The sequence below is a fragment of the Anomaloglossus baeobatrachus genome, chromosome 7 (genome assembly GCF_048569485.1).
Source record: "Anomaloglossus baeobatrachus isolate aAnoBae1 chromosome 7, aAnoBae1.hap1, whole genome shotgun sequence".
Classification (NCBI taxonomy): Eukaryota; Metazoa; Chordata; class Amphibia; order Anura; family Aromobatidae; genus Anomaloglossus; species Anomaloglossus baeobatrachus.
In genome coordinates, this window is record NC_134359.1 from 128,837,902 (window position 1) to 128,861,457 (window position 23,556).

At 44.7% G+C, this 23,556-nt stretch overlaps 1 protein-coding gene across 2 annotated transcripts in view; it reads left to right on the top strand.

Moving 5' to 3' along the window:
• Positions 1-23,556, top strand: part of NRP2 (neuropilin 2) — a 185,771-nt gene that overhangs the window by 83,388 nt on the left and 78,827 nt on the right. For both annotated transcript variants that reach the window (XM_075317693.1, XM_075317694.1), the window contains exon 7: positions 10,380-10,535. In XM_075317693.1, the coding sequence (XP_075173808.1) occupies positions 10,380-10,535 (156 nt within the window). The remainder of the gene's footprint in view (positions 1-10,379; positions 10,536-23,556) is intronic.

The window sequence follows — 23,556 nt, forward strand, 5'->3', positions numbered from 1 at the left end:
TGTGATGCCGCAGGAACGAGGAACAACATCGCTACGTACAACGATTTTTGGTGTTTGGACGACCTCTCCAAAAGCAACGATTTTTGTCTCTTTTGCGATCGTTGTAGGTCGCTCGTACGTGTTACATGCTGCGATGTCGCTAACGGCGCTGGATGTGCGTCACAAACATCGTGACCCCGACGATAAATTGTTAGCGATATCGCAGCGTGTAAAGCCCCCTTATGTGCTGTTTCTTTGGGGGGATTTTTGGACAAAACAAAAAGGGTAGTTGAGATTTTTTTCTCTGTCCACAAATAAAATAAAGCAACTATTAGATGGAGCAGATGAAAACAGAGGATATTTGAATGGTTAATGTAACTAAAGGTATTATTTTAATTTAAACACTCCCTAAATTTATCTACAAATGGAAATACAAACTAGTCATGTGATCAGAACCGCAACTACCAGCCGCACACTCATTTGGTCATTAGCTATCGAACCCCTAACCCACATACATGCACATAGATGCTCAGCTTGGCTGATCGTGTTTGGGGGGAAAGTCACTGCCAGATAACTCCAGCAGTGGTTTATGTCCCTTGAAAACAAAAGGTTGTAGCACCAAAATTCACACTGCCTGAACCACTTCTTCCCCAATATCATTTATTGGGAGGCCTCCACTTGCATCAAATGGTCAGCTAGTCCACCAGCCATAGAGTCTGATTACATGGACTGACCAGCGGCATCATGCGACTGCTGATTAGTAGAGCTCTATTGATCAGAAGTCATTTAAAAGCTGTTTACACATGTAGACCAAGGTTAACATTGCACATGGAGCGATATTTAGTAGATTTCTCAGTGCGTAGAGGCTACCTGCTGCCATGGTTCTCGGCAGTGCAGGTCCTGTTTACACAGAACATTGCACACCCGAGAGCGATGATCTTGTATGATGTACAAAAGATCATTTCAGTGTTTTGCGCATTCATTAGGTCATCAGCAGTCTGTTTACACTGCAAGATAATCGTGAAATGAGCATTTTTAAGAACTGTGATTCATGATTCTCTTTCGGTATAAATGCATGTCTGATCTGTTAATGGGTCTTAAACTAGACACCATAATAACAAAGAGAGCAAATTACTTTGCTGGATTACCTACCTCCCATTGAGAATAGCATGATCCCCCAATTGTGTTCAGAAAAGAGTTTGTTCATATAAAAAACCCCAATAATTCACAGGGTAAGGGTTCACACACACCTGCTTGTAAAAAATCACTCTAATTTTCATGAACCAGAAAAGTTGGACAAGTGAAATCCGTTTGGTATTCCATAGGTCAAGTAAGTGTTATGTTAGTGCGATTTTTTTCTCGCCTAGTATCTGTATGCAGTCTGTATTTTGTCTCAGCAACTATATGACATTTCCAGGAGGGATTTTCCGGTCGTTGATTCCTATATTATTCCAAATTACCATTACCCGGTATCAATAATACATGGACACTGCTTGCGACTTGGTAAAAAATGGCCACAGCAGCCCTTTATTGCCTATTGTTTACACACTAACACAAGGGGGCGCCGTCCAACGGGCGTCCCCAACATTTAACAATAGGTAATACCATAATAATAATAATAATACAGTACGTAATACAATACGTAACCCTGGGTAGGCCCGGTCCAGAAACCACCTTCCACCACCAAAACATGATCCCTGGCCGCAACACACACCGGGCCGGAGATGAGGTATGAATCACCTACGGATCAATACCCCCCACCTTGCAGGACCCATGCCTGCAAGATCCTTGTAACCGGAGCCACTATATCCTACAAGTGACTCTCCAATCAAATAACATTATCCGTTAAACCGCCTCTGGACCAGACCTATTCCTGGCCGCAACACACCGACCCAGAGATACGAGGCATTAATCACCTACGGATCAATACCCCAACCTTGCAGGACCCCATGCCTGCAAGATCCCTGTAACCAAAGCCACTGTATTCCGCAAGTGACTCTTCAATCACACAAACCGTCAGAAAAACACGATCCCTGGCCGCAACACACCGACCCAGAGATACGAGGCATTAATCACCTACGGATCAATACCCCAACCTTGCAGGACCCCATGCCTGCAAGATCCCTGTAACCAAAGCCACTATATCCTACAAATGACCCTTCAATCACACAACCTCCAGCCCAGAGATATGAGGCATCAATCACCTACGGATCAATTCCCCATGTGCATAACAGTAACTGTGACCTCAAAAACCTTAAAGCCCGTTAGCGACTTTAATCCAACAACATCCCCGAGCTGCAACCAGCCCAGAGATAAGAGGTATTAATCACCTACGGATCAAAACCCCTATGCCTTGCAGAACCACGTGCTTGCACTGCACTTGGATCCAGAACCATGACCCCAACCAGTGACTCCTCCTGCGATTACCATTTCACCAAAATGGATCACTGACCATAACAATGGTCCCATATTTAAATGAGGTAAAATTCACCAAAGGAGTAATACCCTTACCCAAACCAAAAACTCCCGTACTTTCAATTACCTATCACCTGGGGCACTGTAGCCACCTGTGACTCCCTGGCAACCATCAACTCCTTAATATATAATCCTTGACAACAACCCCGACCCATATATAAGGCATTGATCACTAACGGAGCAATACCTCCTCCCTGCAGACAACCTTGTACCTGCAGGTCACCAGTAACCGGAGCCACTGTACCTTCCCTAGTGGCTCTCTATCCAAACACCAGTAACAATTAGAGCTCCTCTGGACCAGACCTACCCCCGCTGCTGTGACAAAGGACATAATCCCCATTACTTATGCTGACCATACACATATACATCATACACATTATATACATATATTCCCACATTACCCCCATCTTATTCACCCACTTACAAGAATCCCAAATGACAATATACATCACAATCCACATAGAAATCTCTTTTCTTTCGTCTTTTTTTTTTTTTTTTTTATTATTATTTTATACACGACACCTTCTCCAATCCTTTCTTTTCTCATTTTTTTTTGTTGTAATGGCTCTTAAAATTGAATAATTATACATGCATATAAACACACCAATAATAACAATACACAATAGAAGGGAGGGTGGGTGGGAAGCTGTCATCCAGGAAATGCAAGAGGAGGTAATTGACTCCCACCTCCTATTATATACACCATAAAGCTCCCTCCTTTCCTTCCACCACACTCCACCCCCTAACCAATCACCTTCTTTTCCTCATTGCTAAACGAACCAACACTGTTTAACCCCATCAACTCCCTACCCTCCGGGCTGTCATGTCGCCCCTACACCTTATGGGTTCCATGGCTTTCTATTCTACAGTCATGTACAGGACCATTTACAGTGTTTTGTGCTACAGAATAGTAATGTATCTGTATAAAACGGATGGTATATGGATGGCCTGTGTGATGGTTGCTTTTCTTTCGCACCCATAGACTTGTATTAGCGAGCGTTGGACGTTTTACGTGACCATATGCAGCATGCTTCAATTGTATCCTCAGGCTGAAAACAGCTGAGGAAAAAAAATGAGATCCGCACTGCCTTAAGCGGGCTTTACACACTGCGATATCGGTCCCGATATCGCTAGTGTGGGTACCCGCCCCCATCTGTTGCGCGACACGGGCAAATCGCTGCCCGTGCCGCACAACATCGCCCAGACCCGTCACACATACTTACCTTCCCGGCGACATCGCTGTGACCGGCGAACCGCCTCCTTTCTAAGGGGGCGGTCCGTGCGGCGTCACAGTGACGTCACTGAGCGGCCGCCCAATAGCAGCGGAGGGGCGGAGCTGAGCGGGACGTAACATCCTGCCCACCTCCTTCCTTCCGCATAGCGGCCGGGAGGCAGGTAAGGAGAGCTTCCTCGTTCCTGCGGTGTCACACGGAGCGATGTGTGCTGCCGCAGGAACGAGGAACAACCTCGTTACTGCTGCAGTAACGATTTTTGAGAATGGACCCCCATGTCACCGATGAGCGATTTTGCACGTTTTTGCAACGATGCAAAATCGCTCATCGGTGTCACACGCAACGGCATCGCTAATGCGGCCGGATGTGCGTCACCAATTCCGTGACCCCAACGAGTTTGCATTAGCGATGTTGTAGCGTGTAAAGCCCCCTTTAGTGTTTAAAGGGAACCTGTCACCAGGATTTTCCTTTACAACCTGCAGAATACTGCATACCAGAATACTATATAAGAGCTCAGGCTACTCTGTATAATGTAAAAAGACCTTTATTATACTCACATGCGGGGTGGTCTGGTCTAATGGGTGTCATTGGTCTCATTCTGGCGCCTCCTCCATCTTGTGCAATCAGCGTCCTCCATCCCAGCCCCCTATGCATGACGCATCTTACGTCATCTACACAGAGGCCGCCATTGCGCTCCTGCGCATGTGCACTTTGATCTGCCCGGCTAAGAGCAGATCAGAGTACTGGAGTGCGCATTTACTGGCGGTCTTTGACTTTCCCTCATGCCTGTGCTTTACAGTACTTTGCTTTGCACTCAGCTAGGCAGATCAAAGTGTGCATGCGCAGGGGTGCAATGACAGACATTGTTTGAATGACGTAGGACGCATCATCCACATGGGGCTAAGACAGAGGTCGGCGACTGTGCAAGATGGAGGAGGCGCCGTACCAACAGCAGCGACACCTATTGAACTGGTCCACCCCTTTGGTGAGTATAATAAAGGTCTGGGCTCTTATATACAGTAGTCTGGAATACTGCATATAAAAGCTCACTGGTGGTGGCCACAGCTTATAAGGGAAAAACCTGGTGACAGGTTCCCTTTAACATGGGTGCAAGTGCAAACTGACAATTTATCGGATTGAACTCAGCGTATTTATACACAGATGTGAGCGAACCCTAAGGCTCCAACTAGACTGATCTGTACTGAGAAGCAAAATGGAATTATAATATTAAAATCATTTTTATTGTACAGTTTAAAATAGTGAGAACAGAGGAGAATCAGCAGAAGAGACCCTGTCCCCCCCTCATATTCTTTCTTTTTCTCTCCCATAAAAGCAGTGGTCTTATCCTTTTCATCCTATTTTAGCTATTCTATTAAACAACTTAAAATCTGTGATCTAGGCTGTATTACATACCTGCAATGCTGCTGTAAGAATCATTAGCAATGTAATGCCAATAGATGAGGGAAGAGGCTTATGCTGCAATGTCTAGTGAACTGGTGTAAATCAGGTATATTGATGTCTCATGCTGGGCTCCTGTCAAGCGCTCATTTGAATCCTTACAAGACTGTGGTTTGGAAGCCGTTGCTTTGCATTGGGAAGGTAGCCCTGTTAAGTGGATCTCACTGCACCATGGTCTGGATTAATTGTTAGTCAGGAGGCATAATGCTAAGGCTGGTGGGAGTGCCGTAATGAATTGATCCTCTGCAGAAACAGGCTGCAGCGCTTTAAATCACCCCGTCACCAGTCAGCTCCCTTAGGATGTGAGCCAAGTATAACCGGGATTTAGTGTAGAAGAGAAAAGTCTAACTCCTTCTGAGCCAGTCTGCATGGCACAGCATGGAGTATGAGGTTATTATACACTGGTTACTCTGCTGAACCGGCGCTTCATGAATATCATGTCTTCAATGGGGTTTCTTATACGTCTTCATATCTGCATCACACCTATGAAGACAGAAGGTGTTACTGCCTGTAAGATTCCTAGAACAGGATATGAATAATACATGTATATGACTTACCGCATGTGTTACCCGCTCACAGCTTAGCACATCTCTTACCATGGGCCTTAGTAGTTTTTGTATTTGCCAATTCTGGTCCCAATACACTAAAGAGAGGTATCATACTAGGGAGATATGGGACGTGATACCTCGAAATACCCCAAACGACAATGTATCAGAGCTTATTCTCATTGTGACTGTATGACTCAGAATGTCAGGATAGTGCTTTAACCCTGTTAAGGCTGAACGAGACTATAGCAGAATGCCTGGACGTATCTGCCAACCTCTCCACCTCCACGCTCTGAAGATCAAGCTATTAATGTTCAGACATTTCATAGTCCCACCTATAGTTCCAAGGGGAAGGGCATTGCCTCAGCAGGGCTATGTCCCCCTGCCAAATACTGGGATAATTTATTCCACATTAGTAATCTGGCAGGAAAAAGAAGCCACCAAGCAAAATGCAAAGTGTCTTGGACAGTTACTGCATTAACATTTTTTATTTTAAGAAAATCGTCAAGACTGCGCAGTCTGATTCTTGCCTCTCGGTTTCTGCTCCTGAAAGAGCTTTAATCAACTTTAGAAAAGTTATTTACCAAGCGCCTTCTCCTCAAAAGGATCACTGCCGCCGTAAGATCGCAAGTGGCAGTCTGATTTTGGATGCTGGCGGGGAAAGCTGTTCTGCAATGATTTTCACCATTTAGCTTGAATAAACACTGAAGCTTCTCCAGGAAAGTGGTATAAATATCGTCACAATGGCTAAAGGCATTTCATAGCTATTTCTTGATTGAATGTAGTTTGGCTGCCAGGTATAAACTGCAGATTTTCCGATAAACCAGAATTGAAGGGATGACACTAACCAGTCAAATATACCTCTTTTTATTTTCTTGACGTCAAAAGGATAGACACACGGGGTGGTAGGTGCGGGACACAAAGATGGACAACAACCGTTTCGCACACACATGGCGCGTCAATGGGTCCTTAAATTGCAGATTTCACCTAAAGGCTACTTTACACACTGCGATATCGGTCCCGATATCGCTAGCGTGGGTACCCACCCCTATCTGTTGTGCGACAGGGGCAAATCGCTGCCCGTGACGCACAACATCGCGCAGACCCATCACACATACTTACCTGCCCGGCGACATCGCTGTGACCGGCGAACCACCTCCTTTCTAAGGGGGCGGTCCGTGCGGTGTCACAGCGACGTCACTGAGCGGCCGCCCAATAGAAGCGGAGGGGCGGAGATGAGTGGCCGGAACATCCCGCCCACCTCCTTCCTTCCTCATAGCGGCTGGGAGGCAGGTAAGGAGAGGTTCCTCGTTCCTGCGGCGTCACACATAGCGATGTGTGCTGCCGCAGGAGCGACGAACTACATCGTTACTGCTGCAGTAACGATAATCGAGAATGGACCCCCATGTCACCGATGAGCGATTTTGCAACGATGCAAAATCGCTCATCGGTGTCACACGCAGCAACATCACTAATGCGGCCGGATGTGCGTCACAAATTCCGTGACCCCAACGACTCCGCATTAGCAATGTCGCAGCGTGTAAACCCCCTTTAGATGACTGGCTGTAGAGAAAAAAGAGGCATGATACTGTGTTAGAGACTTCTGGCACCATTTAACTTGAGCTGATCATATTTAGAAATGGGGGCAATTCTGAGGATACACGTCTTTGGATTCTTCAGATTCTCTGCTCTATGACACCTGATTGTAATGGGGCAGGTGCTTATTCTGTTTCCATAATTTCCGTGCATTTTTTTGATATTCATATTTTTGTAAGGTCTTTCTTTTGGCTTTATTGCTTCATAGTTATGTGTTCCAAATAGAGATAGTCACCCTTTTTATTTTTATGAAAGAGGTCGCATTAATTAAGCTACAAAAATAACTGGTTTATCTGTTGTTGTAATAGGTCATTAGCCTATAATAAGTACAAAATGTGTTTAACATCCCGAGTACTGCTGGAAACAATAAATTTGGACAAGAGCTAAAACTAATTGATTTGTCAGCTTCTAACTGTATGTTGGTAACTGAATAGAGGTACTTCTAATGATTAGTGCACATGACTGTTTTCTCTACATCTGAGTAAAACTGACCAAATATGCTAATCACACTCTTTTTCTCAGAGGTGGGGAGAAAAATGTAACCTGAGTGCGGTCCAATTTTTTTATGGGAGAATACAGTTGAATGAACGAGTGCCGTTCAATTGTTAGACGAAAATTGTGCATGTTGTGATTTTGTTTTTAAGTTTCTAAAGGGAAGGAATCATGCTCTGCTTCAGTATGTCAAAGTACATGTTGGCATTCATGGTTCCTTCAATGAATTGTAGCTTCCCACAGCCGGAAGCATTCATGCAGCCACCAACCATGACACTTCCTCCACCATGCTTTACTGTAGGCAGAACACAGCTGTCTTTGCACTCCTCACCTTGTTGCTGCCACACAAGCTTGACATCATCTGAACCAGATATGTTTATCTTGGTTTCATGAGACCAGAGCACATGGTTCCAGTAATCCATGTCCTTAGTCTGCTTTGTCTTCAGCAAACTGTTTGCGGCCTTTCTTGTGTATCATCTTTAGAAGAGGCTTCCTTCTGAGACTAGAGCCATGCAGACCAGTTTGATTCAGTGTGCGACATATGGTCTAAGCACTGACAGTCTGATCCCCCACCCCTTTAACCAGCAATGCTGGCAGCACTCATATGTTTATTTTGAAAAGGCAACCTCTGGATATGCCACTGAGCACGCACACTTAACTTCTTTGGTCAACCATGGAAAGGCTTATTCTGAGTGGAACCTGTCTTGTTAAACCGCTGTATGGTCTTGGCCCCCGTGCTGCAGCCTTATAGCCTTGACCATCTTTATGTAGAGCGACAATTCTTTTTTTCATATCCTCAGAGAATTCTTTGACTAGGTGCCATGTTGAACTTCCAGTAACCAGTATGAGAGAGTCTTAGAGCGATAACATCAAATTTAACACATCTGCTCCCCATTCACACCTGATACCTTGTAACACTAATGAGTCACATGACCCTGGGGAGGGGACATGGCTAATTGGGCACAATTTGGCCATTTTCACTAAGGTGGTGTACTCACGTTTGTTGCCAGCAGTTTAGACATTAATGCCAAAACAGATTCACTACAGCCCTGGCACTTACTCTGCCTTGCTCCTGCCCACAGGGCATCCATTACTGCTCTACAGAGCTTCCCAATGTTCATCCCAGGATCCATTTTGCCCAGACGAAGGCTCTGAATGTAAGAGCCGAAACATTGGCAAAACTGGCGGTGTGGCTCTTTTGAAGAAATAATTTACAAATAAATTATGTTATTTCATCACAAACTTGTGTGTGACCGATTTCATGACCTGAGTAAATATGTAGATCCTGGTAGTTTTATCGCCCACCCTGCACTTGACGCACCCACGTGGTCTGGAGGGTTACTTGTCACTGGGCCGGTGTAGATTTGAAGATATCACAGCTGGCCTGGCCTAGTTCCGTGACCCCGGTGGTGTCAATAAATGAGGGAGGGTGGTAATGAGGGTTGTAGTAATTCGTGACGCCACCTGTGGTTTGGGGCTATTATAGGAGCCGCCACTGTGGGAGGTATCTTTGGGGGCAGAATGTGACGCAGAGACTTGGTGTAGCTCTCCACAGGTAGAGCAGAGGCCCCAGGGATGTAGGGTGTAGTAGTCCACTCTAATAAAGGAGCGCGAAGTGTGGGAAGGATTAGACGACACAGCGGTTGCAGTTTAAGTTCTTTACTCACTGAGATGTCACCGCCCTTGGACTGCCGGACTCCGCTGTGATGGGCTCCAGCTGATCCTGGATAGTTCAGAGGTCTGAACCAGTTTTTCTGTCTGTGAGTACTTCCTCCCTGTGCTGTTTGGTGTGAGTTCCTGTGGCTTGAAGCCACACGGGGACCCAAGTCCTTGGATGGACCCCGTACCTGTCCCGTATAGCAGGTAGCGCGAGTTGGTTATTGGTGCCGCTCTGTTGTCACGACTCCTGGCTCTATATGCTGCTGTGCCCCAGACGCTTTGTGTGAGCCAGAAGACTTGGAATCCTCTGCCTGGCAGATTCTGCTGGCAGGACGTGAAGTGCACGCCAGCCTAGGCCTCTGTACCCTGTAGTCAATGCTCGGTCTTGAGGGAGCTATGGTGCAGCTTTCCCCTTAGCGAACATGTTCTCCTGTGCCTCACTGGTTCCGTGTCTGTCACCATCTGGTGTCAGTGTTCAACTGTCTAGTCTGTGTGTGTCGCCTTGCTCCCCCTCGGGTTCCTGAACTAGTGAGCAGAGTGTCCACTACGTTAGTGATGGCCACCCTCCAATGTTTTTACCCTAGCCCAATCCCAGTGAGAGGACATCTAACTGTGTGTTGTGGTGGATTGTGGTGGTTTACCGGCAACGAGCTACTCCTTACCCGGGATAAATACTGCACCTCTGGTGAGGTGCAGTACCCTGTGGCGATTGAAGCTTCAGAGGCACCATACATTGATCAGAATAATCAGTATCAGGCAGGAGAGAGATCTGCGCTGCTGCACAGTTCTAGTTCTCTGTTAGAAAACTGTGGACTATAAAACGCACACTTTTTAACATGATTTTTTTTTTTTTTACTAAAAACGTAATAGGAAAAAGAGACATTGTGTGCATGTATTTAAATGTGTGTATATACCTATAATGATATCACCAATGTATTTGCAGATTGATCTTCGCTTCTTGACTCTGCTGAAAGCAGTGGCATCTCAAGGAGCAGTATCGAAACATACAGGAGTTTCCTATTATGTCAAATCATACAAGCTGGAAGTCAGTACCAATGGTGAAGATTGGATGATGTTCCGGAATGGTAAAAACCATAAGGTAAGGCGACATTTCTCAACAGCTAATCATGTGTCATTGTGCAGAAACTCAATGGAAGAATATTATGGCTGAAAACTCAAGAGAGAGGGAGTTAAGGCTGGCATCGGTGCAGCTTGGTAATTACATGAGCATGTTAGGAAGTCATAAATAAGGACAGTACGACACCATGCAGGGATGATGACAGACTGACCTCACACCTCATGTCACATCTGTCTCAGTCGAGGGATTCGGCAGTACTCGCCGAATGGTATGAAGTGGGAATAGCTCATCCACATCTGTTTGTTCCCGTGGACATTCAGCTCAACCAATAATGATTTGATATGTAACATTGACAGTCTAGTCGGCCACTGGGTTTCTGGCTCTGACTCATTTATTACAATGTTTCATCACACTTGACTTCTTCCATGAAATGATATTTAGGGCAGATGTTTCCAATTGACTCAAATGAAACCATTTGCTGTGCTGTGTGTCACAAATCTTTCTGGCAGCAAAAAGATGTATTAATAGACAGGACTACTACATGGATTCCTCATACTTGTCAGCAAGGAGAAGCAGACCCTGCGCTTCTGACCTGATGTACAGTGCTTGACTGCAAGTCAAGGGGAAAATGTTTCCCATAGTTGTATCTGTTCCCCTGGTTGGAATTTGTGGAGAATTTATGCTCCTTCCCTCCACATACTGTGAAAACAATCACAAAACCACATGAAGTGCCTGTTCAGGAACTAGTGAGGCCTAAAACTAAGAGACCAAGACTTTCCGCAAACAATTTCACTAACCGGAGCTGAATGCGCACTTAACAGGCATGGCCCTCTTCTGAGAAGATTAACACTAACAGGCATATTCATCTGTAAACCAAGGCTATAGGTGGCTTTACACGCTACAAGATCGCTAAAGCGATCTCGTTGGGGTCACGGAATTTGTGACGCACATCCAGTCGCTTTAGCGATGTCGTTGTGTGTGACACCTATGAGCGATTTTGAATCATCGCAAAAACTTTCAAAATCGCTCAACGGTGACATGCCCCCCTATTCCCAATTATCGTTGCTGCTGCAATAACGATGTTGTTTGTCGTTCCTGCGGCAGCACACATCGCTATGTGTGATGCCGCTGGAACGACAAACATCTCCTTACCTGAGTCCACCGGAAAAGGAGGAAGGAAGGAGGTGGGCAGCATGTTCCGGCCGTTCATCTCCTCCCCTCCTTTTCTATTGGGCGGCGGTTCAGTGACGCTGCTGTGACGTCGCTGGGACGCTGAACGAACTGCCCCCTTAGAAAGGAGGCAGTTCGCCGGTCACAGCGACGTCACTGCACAGGTATGTGTGTGTGACGCTGCAGTAGCAATAATGTTCGCTACGGCAGCGATCACCACATATCGTTACAATGACGGGGGCGGGTGCTATCGCGCTCGACATCGCTAGCAATTGCTAGCAATGTTGTAGCGTGTAAAGCGGCCCTATGGGTAATAGGCATGTTACTCTATACCAGAGGTCTCAAATACACGGCCTGCATGTGGCCCCTGAGGCTTCTTGTTGCGGCCCCAGTGCCCGCAGACCCCGTGACGATCACATTACTATGCAGGGTATTGGTGCCGACATGGCTTTACTACAGTTGATGCATTTGCGGCACAGTGTGGGCAAGGAGTTCTCTGCACTATACCAATCAGGACCGGAACAGTCGCAGGGGTTCGTTCTGGAGCACACAAATGTCCTGGCTACTTAAGCAATAGCTTATTCCCTGCGCCTCTAATCCCGCCCACCTCTTTCCACTGAAGCCGCTGCTGAGAGGTGGGCGGGATTATGGTCACAGTGATCACCCGGCCGCTGGCTTTGAGCATCTGCTGGGCGATTGATATCCCACTGGGCCCCTGACAGTCTCTCCTCCAGCATACAGCAGATATGCTGCATGTTCCATCCATGAGAAGAGAGGAGAAATGCTAAGCACAGCCATCCCCTACCTACATTCACTGCTCCAGAGCCTTGCAGGAGTAAGCTCCGCCCACTGGGAGTAAATCCCGCCTACCGGGAGTAAGCCCCGCCCACAGGCACGGAGCTAATGTGGAGTCTCAGGCCTGTGCAGGAAGTGCTGAAAAAATAAGAGACTTCTGAGGAGTTTATATTTCTCTCTCCTGCACTGCCTTTGCTCTGTAGTCTGGCAGTAGCAGGAGGCTCCAGAGGAACACAATGCGACTTGAAGTGAGTACTGGACCTCCCTAAATGATGACTCTAGCCCCACTATCCTCTTCTATCCTCCTATTTACTGCATTGTCTTGCCCCCCTCCTCCGCAGCTGCACTATCCTGCCCCCCCCTCCCACAGCTGCACTGTCTTGCCCCCTCCCCCACAGCTCTGTAACTGATGATATGCCTCACTGCTGTCCTGTGATGGTGGCCCACCCTCATCATCTTTATGGTTTGCTTTCAGGCAACTGTTGGATAACTTTCTTATTTCTTTGTATATACAGTGTGTACAAAATGTTCACATATACAGTATATAAAGAGAAATCTAGTGTATATGTGACGCCCTGGCCGGGCCAGGTAGTCACAAATAGGGCCCCGCATTACACCTTTCCCTGACAGGTAACACACAGCTAACCACAAAACCCTAGTCACCTCCCTCGGGGCTTGATAGACACACCAGGGGGCGGAACCAGGCGGTTGGAAGATGCCCACCAAGGCATTTTAGACAGCCCGAGGGCGGGAAACAAGTCAGTCAAGTCAAGGCTGTTGAGTTGTAGAGTTCAAGGAGAGTGGAGGTCAGGCCTGTGTCTGGGCCTGAAGGCAAACTGACAGGTACCAGGGTAGGAGCCCTGGTGTCTTTGGCTAGTAGGCAGACGGCGGTCTCCGTCTGCAGGAGTCGGGAAGACGGCTCGGTGGAACCGAGGTGGACCGGGACAGGGTTGGAGCCCACCGGTACCGACCCGGGGAACTGACTCGGAAACCGGAGCACACAGGGGGTACTCAGACCCTGAAGATAGGTCCAGAAGCTACTGGAACTGGTTAAATAACTGATTGAGGCCAGGACTAGAGGTCCTGTTCCACCCAAAGTCCCTAATAGAAGACAACAGCCCACTGAGGGTGATATAAGGCCACCGCCATGGCTCAGAGATCCCACGGGCCAGCGTCTGCAGGCAATGGCTCCTTAGGCCACATCCAGCCGGGAGCGGACTCCTGGAGTTGCAAGCACAGGAAGTCCACCGTTCTAAAACAGGTGCTGGAGAAAGACAGAGTCCACCAGCGGGTGTGGGAACCAGAACGCAGCCGGCTGCGGGCACCGACCACCATCACCTTGGTTTACCAGAGACTCGTGTGTTTTTTTAATAGTGAGTACACTAGCACCCTTCGGTCGCCCATCTCCCTGCACTGCCAAACCCCAACGGTGTCACGAACTCTGTACGGCCCAGCCCGTACATATACGTCCTACATCCACCATCCCATCACCCCCCTTTTTACTTGAAGTGACTGCGAGACCCCCCCGGGTCCGGAGACCCTCGAGCCACCCACAGAAGGACCAGATCCGAGCAGCTCGGCTGCCGAGAGCGGGGCGGTACATATATGTCTACATTTGTGTGAATGTGTACACATGTGGCATTTTTAAAAGTCAGATACTAAAAAAGCAGAACTAATACTAAAAGGGCCAAAAAACCCTCTTAAAAATACCAAAACTCATGTACCATTAAAAAAAACAACTAACATTTTTAGATGCAACATGAATAAATCTATAATGATATTTATAGCACAGTATAATGTATAGAAAAAAATATGGATAAGGCTGTATATCAGGTTGGGGGAAAAAGATACAATCATGGGATGGAAAAGCTGAGTGCTGAGGGAAAGAGGCTCTTCCCCTCATCACCCAGCTTTCCCATGCTTTACTATACATTTTTCCCTCAGCACCCAGCTTTCCCATGCTATGATATCCCTCAGAACCCAGATTTCATATATTCTGATATCTATCTTCTCTTCAGTGCCCAGCTGATGCTGAGTACTGGGTCAAACACCCATGCTCTGCTATACATCTTTCTTTTAGCACTCAACTTTCCCATATTTTGCTATACATCTTTCCCTCACCATCCAGCTTTCCCATGCTCTGATATCAAGGGGAAGCTGGGTGCTGAGGGAAAGAATGTATAGTAGAGCATTGGAAACCTGGGTGCTGAGGACAAGATGGATGGAGGGAGGGATGGAGGGAGAAAGGGATATCAGAGCATGGGAAAGCTGGGTGCTGAGGGAAAGAGCCAAGTGTCAGCGTAATCATCCTGTACCCCAAGGGGGACCCGGTCCTAATTTTGCACCAGGGCCCATCGAACTCTAGTTACACCACTGATACCAATGTTAAGCAGGTAACATCACTGTATGAAGTCACCTGCTTGCCTGTGAATGATAGAGTGCAGAGAGCTCCTAGCGCACTTCACCGCAAATGAATCAAGTGTAGTATGCCCTGCCGGTGCCGGCAGCCTGCATAATATGCGATCGCCACGGGGTCTACGGGTCTGCAGGCAACAACAAAAAGTTAAGAGAAAACAGGGAACGGAGGAAAGGTGAGGATAATCTTTTTTTTTTTTGTGTATGTCAAGAACGGCATAATAGGGAAATAGGATGAGGACTGGAGACATTTTGATTTGGGCACAATGCTAGAAAGATGGGCACAATGCTATAAGGATGGACACAATGCTACAAAGATGGGCACATTACTACTGTGCACAAGAAAGAGATAAAATATTTTTTTTACCATTAAAATACTTTTTTACATATAAACGTAACAAAAAAGTGCAGTTTCTTTTTAATAAACAAGCAAAAAGTGTTCACAAAAAGTGATCCAAAGGTGTATAGAAGAAAATATATGGAATCATTAAAATGTCACTTGGCCCTGCAATGAATGCGGCCCCCCAAATATTTTTTTTTCTATGTGCGGCCCATACACCCAGCCGAGTTTCAGACCCCTGCTCTATACCATGGACGTGGCCCATATAATCAGCCTATATTCTAACTAGCTGTGACCAATAACTTGAATGGAGAAGTGTCAACCATCTTGGACCGTAAAATCCTTCAGCTTTATATTTTCATAAACCATTTACTAATTCCCAGCAGCGGCCTGCTATTAATCATTTCCCACTGTGACCAGATGTTTAATTTCTGATCAAATGTGATTAAATTGGCCAAAATATTCTCTTTCAAGGATCTCCTTAATTGATCCATATCACATCCAAGAAATTTGCATGGGTGATCAGTGCAGAGAATGAGGGACGCAAACTGTCAGGGAAATAGGATCTGTTCTAGCAATCGTGTTTGGCAGAGATGTATTGCGTCTTCCTTCTGCTCCAGCCATCTGTAGATTTTGGAAGGAAGTGTGCTATGTTCTGTGTGTGGAGCATAATCCCCAGGGAGCATTAACCCCTGTTTTTTTACCAGCAGTGGAACACAAATATTCGAAAGGAATGAGGTAGTGGTTCTGGGTCGTGGCACCCCATTTCCTATTAGACACGTGACACACGTAGCATGCAAACAATATAATGATGAAAGCGCCATCATTAATCTAACATTCCATTCTTCTTGATGACCTGTTGTTTAGATAGGTGAATATAACGATTCCGCCATATGGTACTATGGGTGTATACACATGTCACTTCTCATTTACATGTTATTCTGAAATGAACATGAAATATAGAAACTGTCTGTATTACTATGTAACATAATGTATCCAATAGAGTCACCTATAGTGACAGCAGAGACAAAAAATGATCAGCAAAAAGAGAAAATGCTGATCAAATAGGCCTGGAGGAAGAAGAGGATTATTTATGTAAGAGACCTTTGAGCAGGGCATCATGGCGGATCACTGCAGTATTATGATCTGTGCAGTCACGCCAAGTAGATTTGTCATAACTGCCGCATCTTGACTCAGCGCCACAAAAGAGGCAGGCATTTAAATAAATGTATACAAGTCTATATACGTGTCAGGCCATTAAAGGCATCTCTGAATTACTCCCTGCTGCCTGATGGGTGGGCGCAGTGCCAGCTGGAACGGGAAATCACAGCTTAAATGGACTTTCTTAGCAGAGAGAAATAGAAAAAGTGAAAATATGTCTCCTGTGAGGGGAAAAAAATGAGTAAGTAATCCTTCCATCAGGCACGACGTCAGGTACTATAAGAGTGATGTATTTAATAGCCCCCAATCCTTTAGATTAATAAAATGTAGCAATGCTCTGCTATACTTCACATCAATATCTTTACTTTAGAGGTTTACAGGGTGACAGTTAAGTATCTAATGTACAGTGTGTCCACACATATCCTGTCACCGCCATTAACTTGAGAACGGCGGCAGCTATAGGCATAGAAGTGGTGTCTAGGTATAGTAAAGTAGCCATGCGCTACGCAATGAAACCACCTGTAGCGCCACCTGGTGGAAAACAACGGAGTTAGCATTTTTATTTCGAAAACGGAACGAAATAGAGAAAAAAAGTGAATTACAAAGTTGTAGGGCATCATCAATTCAATATGAATCGACACCTTGTATACAGAAATGCTATGATAAGAACCTGTAAAACTCACAAGGCTGCAGATGTGAAGCGATACCTCATGGAGACCTTCCTACAAGTCATTGGGTATGGTGGCTGTGTGGAGTGGCCTCCACGCTCACCTAACCTGACCTCATTGGACTTCTCTCTGTGAGGTCACATCAAACATCAGGTGTATGCGACCCCTCCACCAACATTGCAGGACCTACGAAGACGTATCACAGTTGCTTGTGCAAATGTGTCACCTACCATATTGCCCAATGTGCAGCAAGATACATTATGCTGTCCAGAGTCCAGATGTGCATTGCAGCTGACGGTGGCCACTTTGAGCATCAAAGTTAAATTAGCGCCATATGCGTGACCAGCATTCAATGTTTTGGGGTGGTCATATCATAGCATTTCTGTATGCAAGGTGTCGATTCATATTGAATTGATGATGCCCTACAACTTTGTAATTCACTTTTTTTCTCTATCCCGCTCCGTTTTCGAGATAAAAATGCTAACTCCGTTGTTTTCCACCAGGTGGCGCTATAGGTGATTTCATTGTGTAGTGCATGGCTACTTTACTATACCTAGACACCACTTCTATGCCTATAGCTGCCGCCATTCTCAAGTTAATGGCGGTGGATAGGATATGGGTGGAAACACTGTATAGGTGCAGATAATAGAAATTTCATATATTTCAAATATAGGGCCTCAAATTGTCTATTTTTTTAACAGAAAAAAGTGCAGCATGCTGTCTATTTCTGTTCCATTATAAATTGTCCACATAACAGAAACCTGGCGGACCTCATTGAAGTCAATGGGGTCCTTTTTCTTCGATCTGTCTTAGATCCATATTCCGCATGAATTTCATGTTCTCTATTTCCAGAACTCAAAATCGCACATATGAAAAGCGCTTTAACTGCCCTAAGAGATGAGACATAAATAAGACAGTGCTACCTAGTGGCTAAAATATCCTTAAACAAGAGTGTTTATAACCAGATTAGATCTTATACTTTGCACTGACGAGGGGCAATCACCCCGAAACACCGTGTCTGCAAATTGAGGTTCTCATCTGGCATAAATCCTAAGTCATTTAACAAGGCTCATTAAAGGGTCAATTTTGACTTTTACAATTGCTACTTCCAAAAGGTGGCACTATAGTTCGTCTCCTTCCTCCCTGAAGAGACAATTTTCATATTTTGAAAGGAATCTGTCACCAGGATTTTGACACCTAATCAGAGAGTAGCATAATGTGGAGACAGAGACCCTTATTCGAGTGATTTCACTGACTGGGCTCCTTAGTGTAGTTTTGATAAAATCCCTCTTTTAATCTCTAGCCAGAAATTATCACTAGAAGGCTAGTAAACCTGCTGCCATGTAATCCTCCATATTCATGAGCTCTTTCTAACCCCACCACTGATTGACAGCTTTCTGCTTATGCACAGTGTGCACAGAAAGCAGTCAATTAGTGATGTAGGTGGGGTTATAAAGAGCCCATCATTCAGAGTACTGATAGATCTGCAGCAAATAAAACAGGGATTTTATGAAAATGACAACAAGCAGTCCAGTAAGGTGTAAGTGATACATCCCTGGAATCAGTGACTCTGCCTGTACATAATGCTGCTCTCCAATGTGGTAGCAAAAAACCTGAAGACAGATTCCCTTTAAGTATAATTTCTATTTAGAACACCTAAACAACGTTCAGGATCTAAGGTTTCGCTATGCTTAAACAATGAAATACTTTTTACATAATAAGGAATGTTAATGTTCCTTAACCCTTCACACCAAGGCCATGTTTCATTTTTTCTTTTAAAATTTTTCCTCCCCTTCTTCAAAGAGCCATAATTTTTTTATTTTTACGTCCACATATCCATATGAGGGCTTGTTTTTCGCAGCACGTTGTACTATTGAATGACAGGATTTATTTTACTACATAGTTTACTGGAAAACGGGGAAAATCCAAGTGCGTTCAAATTGCAAACAAAATTTTTTTTACTTACCCTGTTCACTCTACGGTAAAACTGACCTGGCAGTATGATTATTTAGGTCACTATGAGTACACACATACCAAACATGTATAGTTTTTTTATTTAAGTGTTGAAAAAAATTTGAAATTTATAAGAAAAAAATGTTAATGTTTTCATTTTTTGGGATCTGGGGCTTTGTGAGGGCTTATTTTTTGTGCCCTGAGCCGCCAACATTTTTGCTGATATCATTTTGGGGTAGATGTTTTGATCATATTGCATTTTTTTGCAATATTTCTGGAGCCAAAAAATGTAATTCTGACGTTTTGTTTTTTTTTCTCCCCATTATGCTGTTTTGATAGATGGCACTTTTATGAACTTTGCAATACCAAATATGGGTAATTTTTCGAATTGCTTTCGTTTTAATGGGGTGATTTGAACTTTTGTGTTTTGTTTTTTTACCTTTTCATATTTTTAAAAACAAAACGTTTTTGTTTTTTTTTTCATTTTTTACTGTATTTAATAGTACACTTAGGTGACTTGAAGCTGCTATCGTGTGATCCCTTGTGCTATTCATAGCAGTGCATCAGCACTGTTATCTATAGCTAAAATCACAATCTCCTAAGAACGCCAGACATGTGCTGGCTTTAACAGGAGGATCGTAATAACTGGCATTAGGGTTTTCAGCAGACCCCTGGCTGTCATGATGACAACCTATCAGCTCCTCGAAATCACATCACAGGCGCTCCAATGGGCAGGAGGAATGGCGCTCCCCCTTCCCGAAGCGTGTCCACTGCTGCTGTCAGAGATTGACAGTGGGATTTAATAGGTTAACAGAAGCTGGTGGAATGCTACTCCACCTGCTCCTGTTAAAGGCACATGATGGCTGATCAAATCAGACATCATCTGCCGAGAAAGTTGTGGGCTTTGCTTGTGAGCCATCATCAAAGTCAGAAAACCAGCATATGATGTACTAGTCTGTCATATGTCGGTAAGGGGTGTAAGGGAATCTATTCTGTTGTACATGCAGAATTAGGGAAAGCTGAGCAGAATTATACATTGATTTCTGAGAAAGGATTCAGTATAACTTGTATTTTATTTGTTGACATCCCTCGTGTTTATGGCCATGTGCGCACGTTGCATGTGCATTTCAAAACGCAGCCGAAAAGCTGTGTTTTGGATGTATTTTGAGTGCAGAATTCATGCGTTCTTGATGCTTGCTCTGCCATAGACAGAGTGGGAAAAGCATCCAAATCGCACAAAAGAAGTGACATGTTGCTTTTTAGAACGCAGCAAATCGGCCACAAATTTAAGCATGCAAATTGCTGCTCTCTAAAACGCATCATGTGCATGGAATTTGCACAAGTTACATAGACTTTGCTGGGGAAACAGAACGCATGCGTTTACGCTGCAGTGCAAAGAGCTGCTTAAACGCATGCAAAACGCACACGTGTGCCCATGGCCTAAATGCTTATGAGTCCGGTGGGTGGGCCTAATCAGTGATTGACAGCTTTCTCTGCAATTACAAAGTGACCACTTGCTAGACTCATCTGCGCACAAACACTAAGGGTACCGTCACACGTAGCGGCATTCCAACGATTCCACCCGCGACCCGACCAGGCAGGGATTGCTGGAGCACCACTACATGGCCACTGGTAAGCTGTCAATCAGGCAGATCTCCACAGCGATCAGAGGCCAGCCACCAGCGACCCGTGTAACGACGCTCTGGTAGCCAGGGTACATGTTGGGTAACTATGCAAAGCGCTTTTCATAGTTACCCGATGTGTACCCTGGCTACATGTGCAGGAATCCGGCGTCTGGCAGCCTGTAACCGGCGTACGCTGGTAACCATGGTACACATCGGGTAACTAAGCAAAGCGCTTTGCAAAGTTACCCGATGTGTACAATGGTTACCAGACACCGGCTCCCTGCACATTCAGATCATTGGTCTCCCGCCGCCAAACACGCCGATGCGTGCTGCACAGCGGGAGACCAACGAGCAAAAAATGGTCCTGATCGTTTTGTAACGATCAGCAACCTTGCAGCAGGGGCCCGCTCGCTGCTGCTTGTCACACACAGCGATATCGCTGGTGAGGTCGCTGATACCTCACAAAACCTGTGACGTTTCAGCAATCTCGCTAGCGATCTCGCTGTGTGTGACGGGGGCTTAAGGATATGTGCACACAGTGGGTTTTTATCTAATTTTTTATGCTTTTTTTAGTGCAGTTTTGTCAGTAAACTGAATTGAAATCCTTTTACCATCAAAGTCTATGAGAATCCTGAAGTTTTGTGCACATGTTGCTTTTTTTCCCCTGCATATTTGATGCAGAAATACAGTCATATGAAAAAGTTTGTGCACCCCTATTAATATTAACCTTTTTTCTTTATAACAATTTGGGTTTTTGCAACAGCTATTTCAGTTTCATATATCTAATAACTGATGGACCGAGTAATATTTCTGGATTGAAATGAGGTTTATTGTGCTAACAGAAAATGTGCAATCCGCATTTAAACAAAATTTGACCGGTGCAAAAGTATGGGCACCTCAACATAAAAGTGACATTAATATTTTGTATATCCTCCTTTTGCAAAAATCACAGCCTCTAGTCGCTTCCTGTAGCTTTTAATGAGTTCCTGGATCCTGGATGAAGGTATATTTGACCATTCCTGTTTACAAAACAATTCCTGTTCAGTTAAGTTTGATGGTCGCTGAGCATGGACAGCACGCTTCAAATCATCCCACAAATGTTCAATGATATTCAGGTCTGGGGACTGGGATGGCCATTCCAGAACATTGTAATTGTTCCTCTGCATCAATGCCTGAGTAGATTTGGAGCGGTGTTTTGGATCATTGTCTTGCTGAAATATCCATCCCCTGCGTAACTTCAACTTCGTCACTGATTCTTGCACATTATTGTCAAGAATCTGCTGATACTGAGTTGAATCCATGCGACCCTCAACTTTAACAAGATTCCTGGTGCCGGCATTGGCCACACAGCCCCAAAGCATGATGGAACCTCCACCAAATTTTACTGTGGGTAGCAAGTGCTTTTCTTGGAATGCCGTGTTTTTTGCCTCCATGCATAACGCCTTTTTGTATGACCAAACAACTCAATCTTTGTTTCATCAGTCCACAGGACCTTCTTCCAAAATGTAACTGGCTTCTTCAAATGTGCTTTTGTATACCTCAGGCGACTCTGTTTGTGGCGTGCTTCTTCTCTGCCTTTCTGATATTTTTCTTGGCCTGCCACTTCTGGGCTAAACAAGAACTGTACCTGTGTTCTTCCATTTCCTTACTATGTTCCTCACAGTGGAAACTGACAGCTTAAATCTCTGAGACAACTTTTTGTATCCTTCCCCTGAACAACTATGTTGAATAATCTTTGTTTTCAGATCATTTGAGAGTTGTTTTGAGGAGCCCATGATGCCACTCTTCATAGGAGATTCAAATAGGAGAACAACTTGCAAGTGGCCACCTTAAATACCTTTTCTCATGATTGGATACACCTGCCTATGAAGTTCAAAGCTCAATGAGGTTACAAAACCAATTTAGTGCTTTAGTAAGTCAGTAAAAAGTAGTTAGGAGTGTTCAAATCAAGAAATTGATAAGGGTGCCCATACTTTTGCACCGGTCAAATATTGTTTAAATGCAGATTGCACATTTTCTGTTAGTACAATAAACCTCATTTCAATCCAGAAATATTACTCAGTCCATCAGTTATTAGATATATGAAACTGAAATAGCTGTTGCAAAAACCAAAATTGTTATAAAGAAAAAAGGTTAACATTACTAGGGGTGCCCAAACTTTTTCATATGACTGTAAATTTGCAGCATGTCAATTCTTTCAGCAGCGTCTTTCTACCCCATTGTATTCTATGCCGCTTTACAGACATAATCATCACTGTCCCCATTGGGGCTCACAATCTACATTTTCTATAAGTTTCTCTTTGGAGTGTGTATGAGGAAACCCATCCAAACACAGGGAGAACATACAGACTCCTTGCAGATGTCGTCCTTGGTTGAATTGGAGCCCAGGACCCCAGTGGTGAAAAGCAGCAGTGTAAACCACTGAGCCCCCGTGCTACCCAACATATACACAGTGCATTGTAGTCATTCTGAATTGTAAAGTGCGATGGAATATGGTGACACAATAATTATTTACCGTATTACCAGTCTTTCTAATCCAATGTGATTTTTTTTTTTCTCCAGTAGTTTTCGCATCCATTTTGGAAAATGTTACTGTATTGTTTTTTTGGTATAAAGTGTCCCTCACCAGGTACTAACATTGCATATTGAGGAACACTGGCTGAAGCCTACCTCCCTGATAATCTCTTTTCCTGACATTCACAACATATTTTCGGCATTCTGATTACTCTCCACTACTTCAATTTTCCATGGAATGTCTCAAATGTTATATCCGCAGCATAGAAAGTGCCAGGCATGTAGGAATGGAAAAGGCCTTCTACGGTTAGATTTTACAGCGGGGCTGGTGACTGTGTGCATTAGTACATCATCCAGAAGGGTTTTAGTGATATTAACTCCTAATTTATGAGTAATGGCAG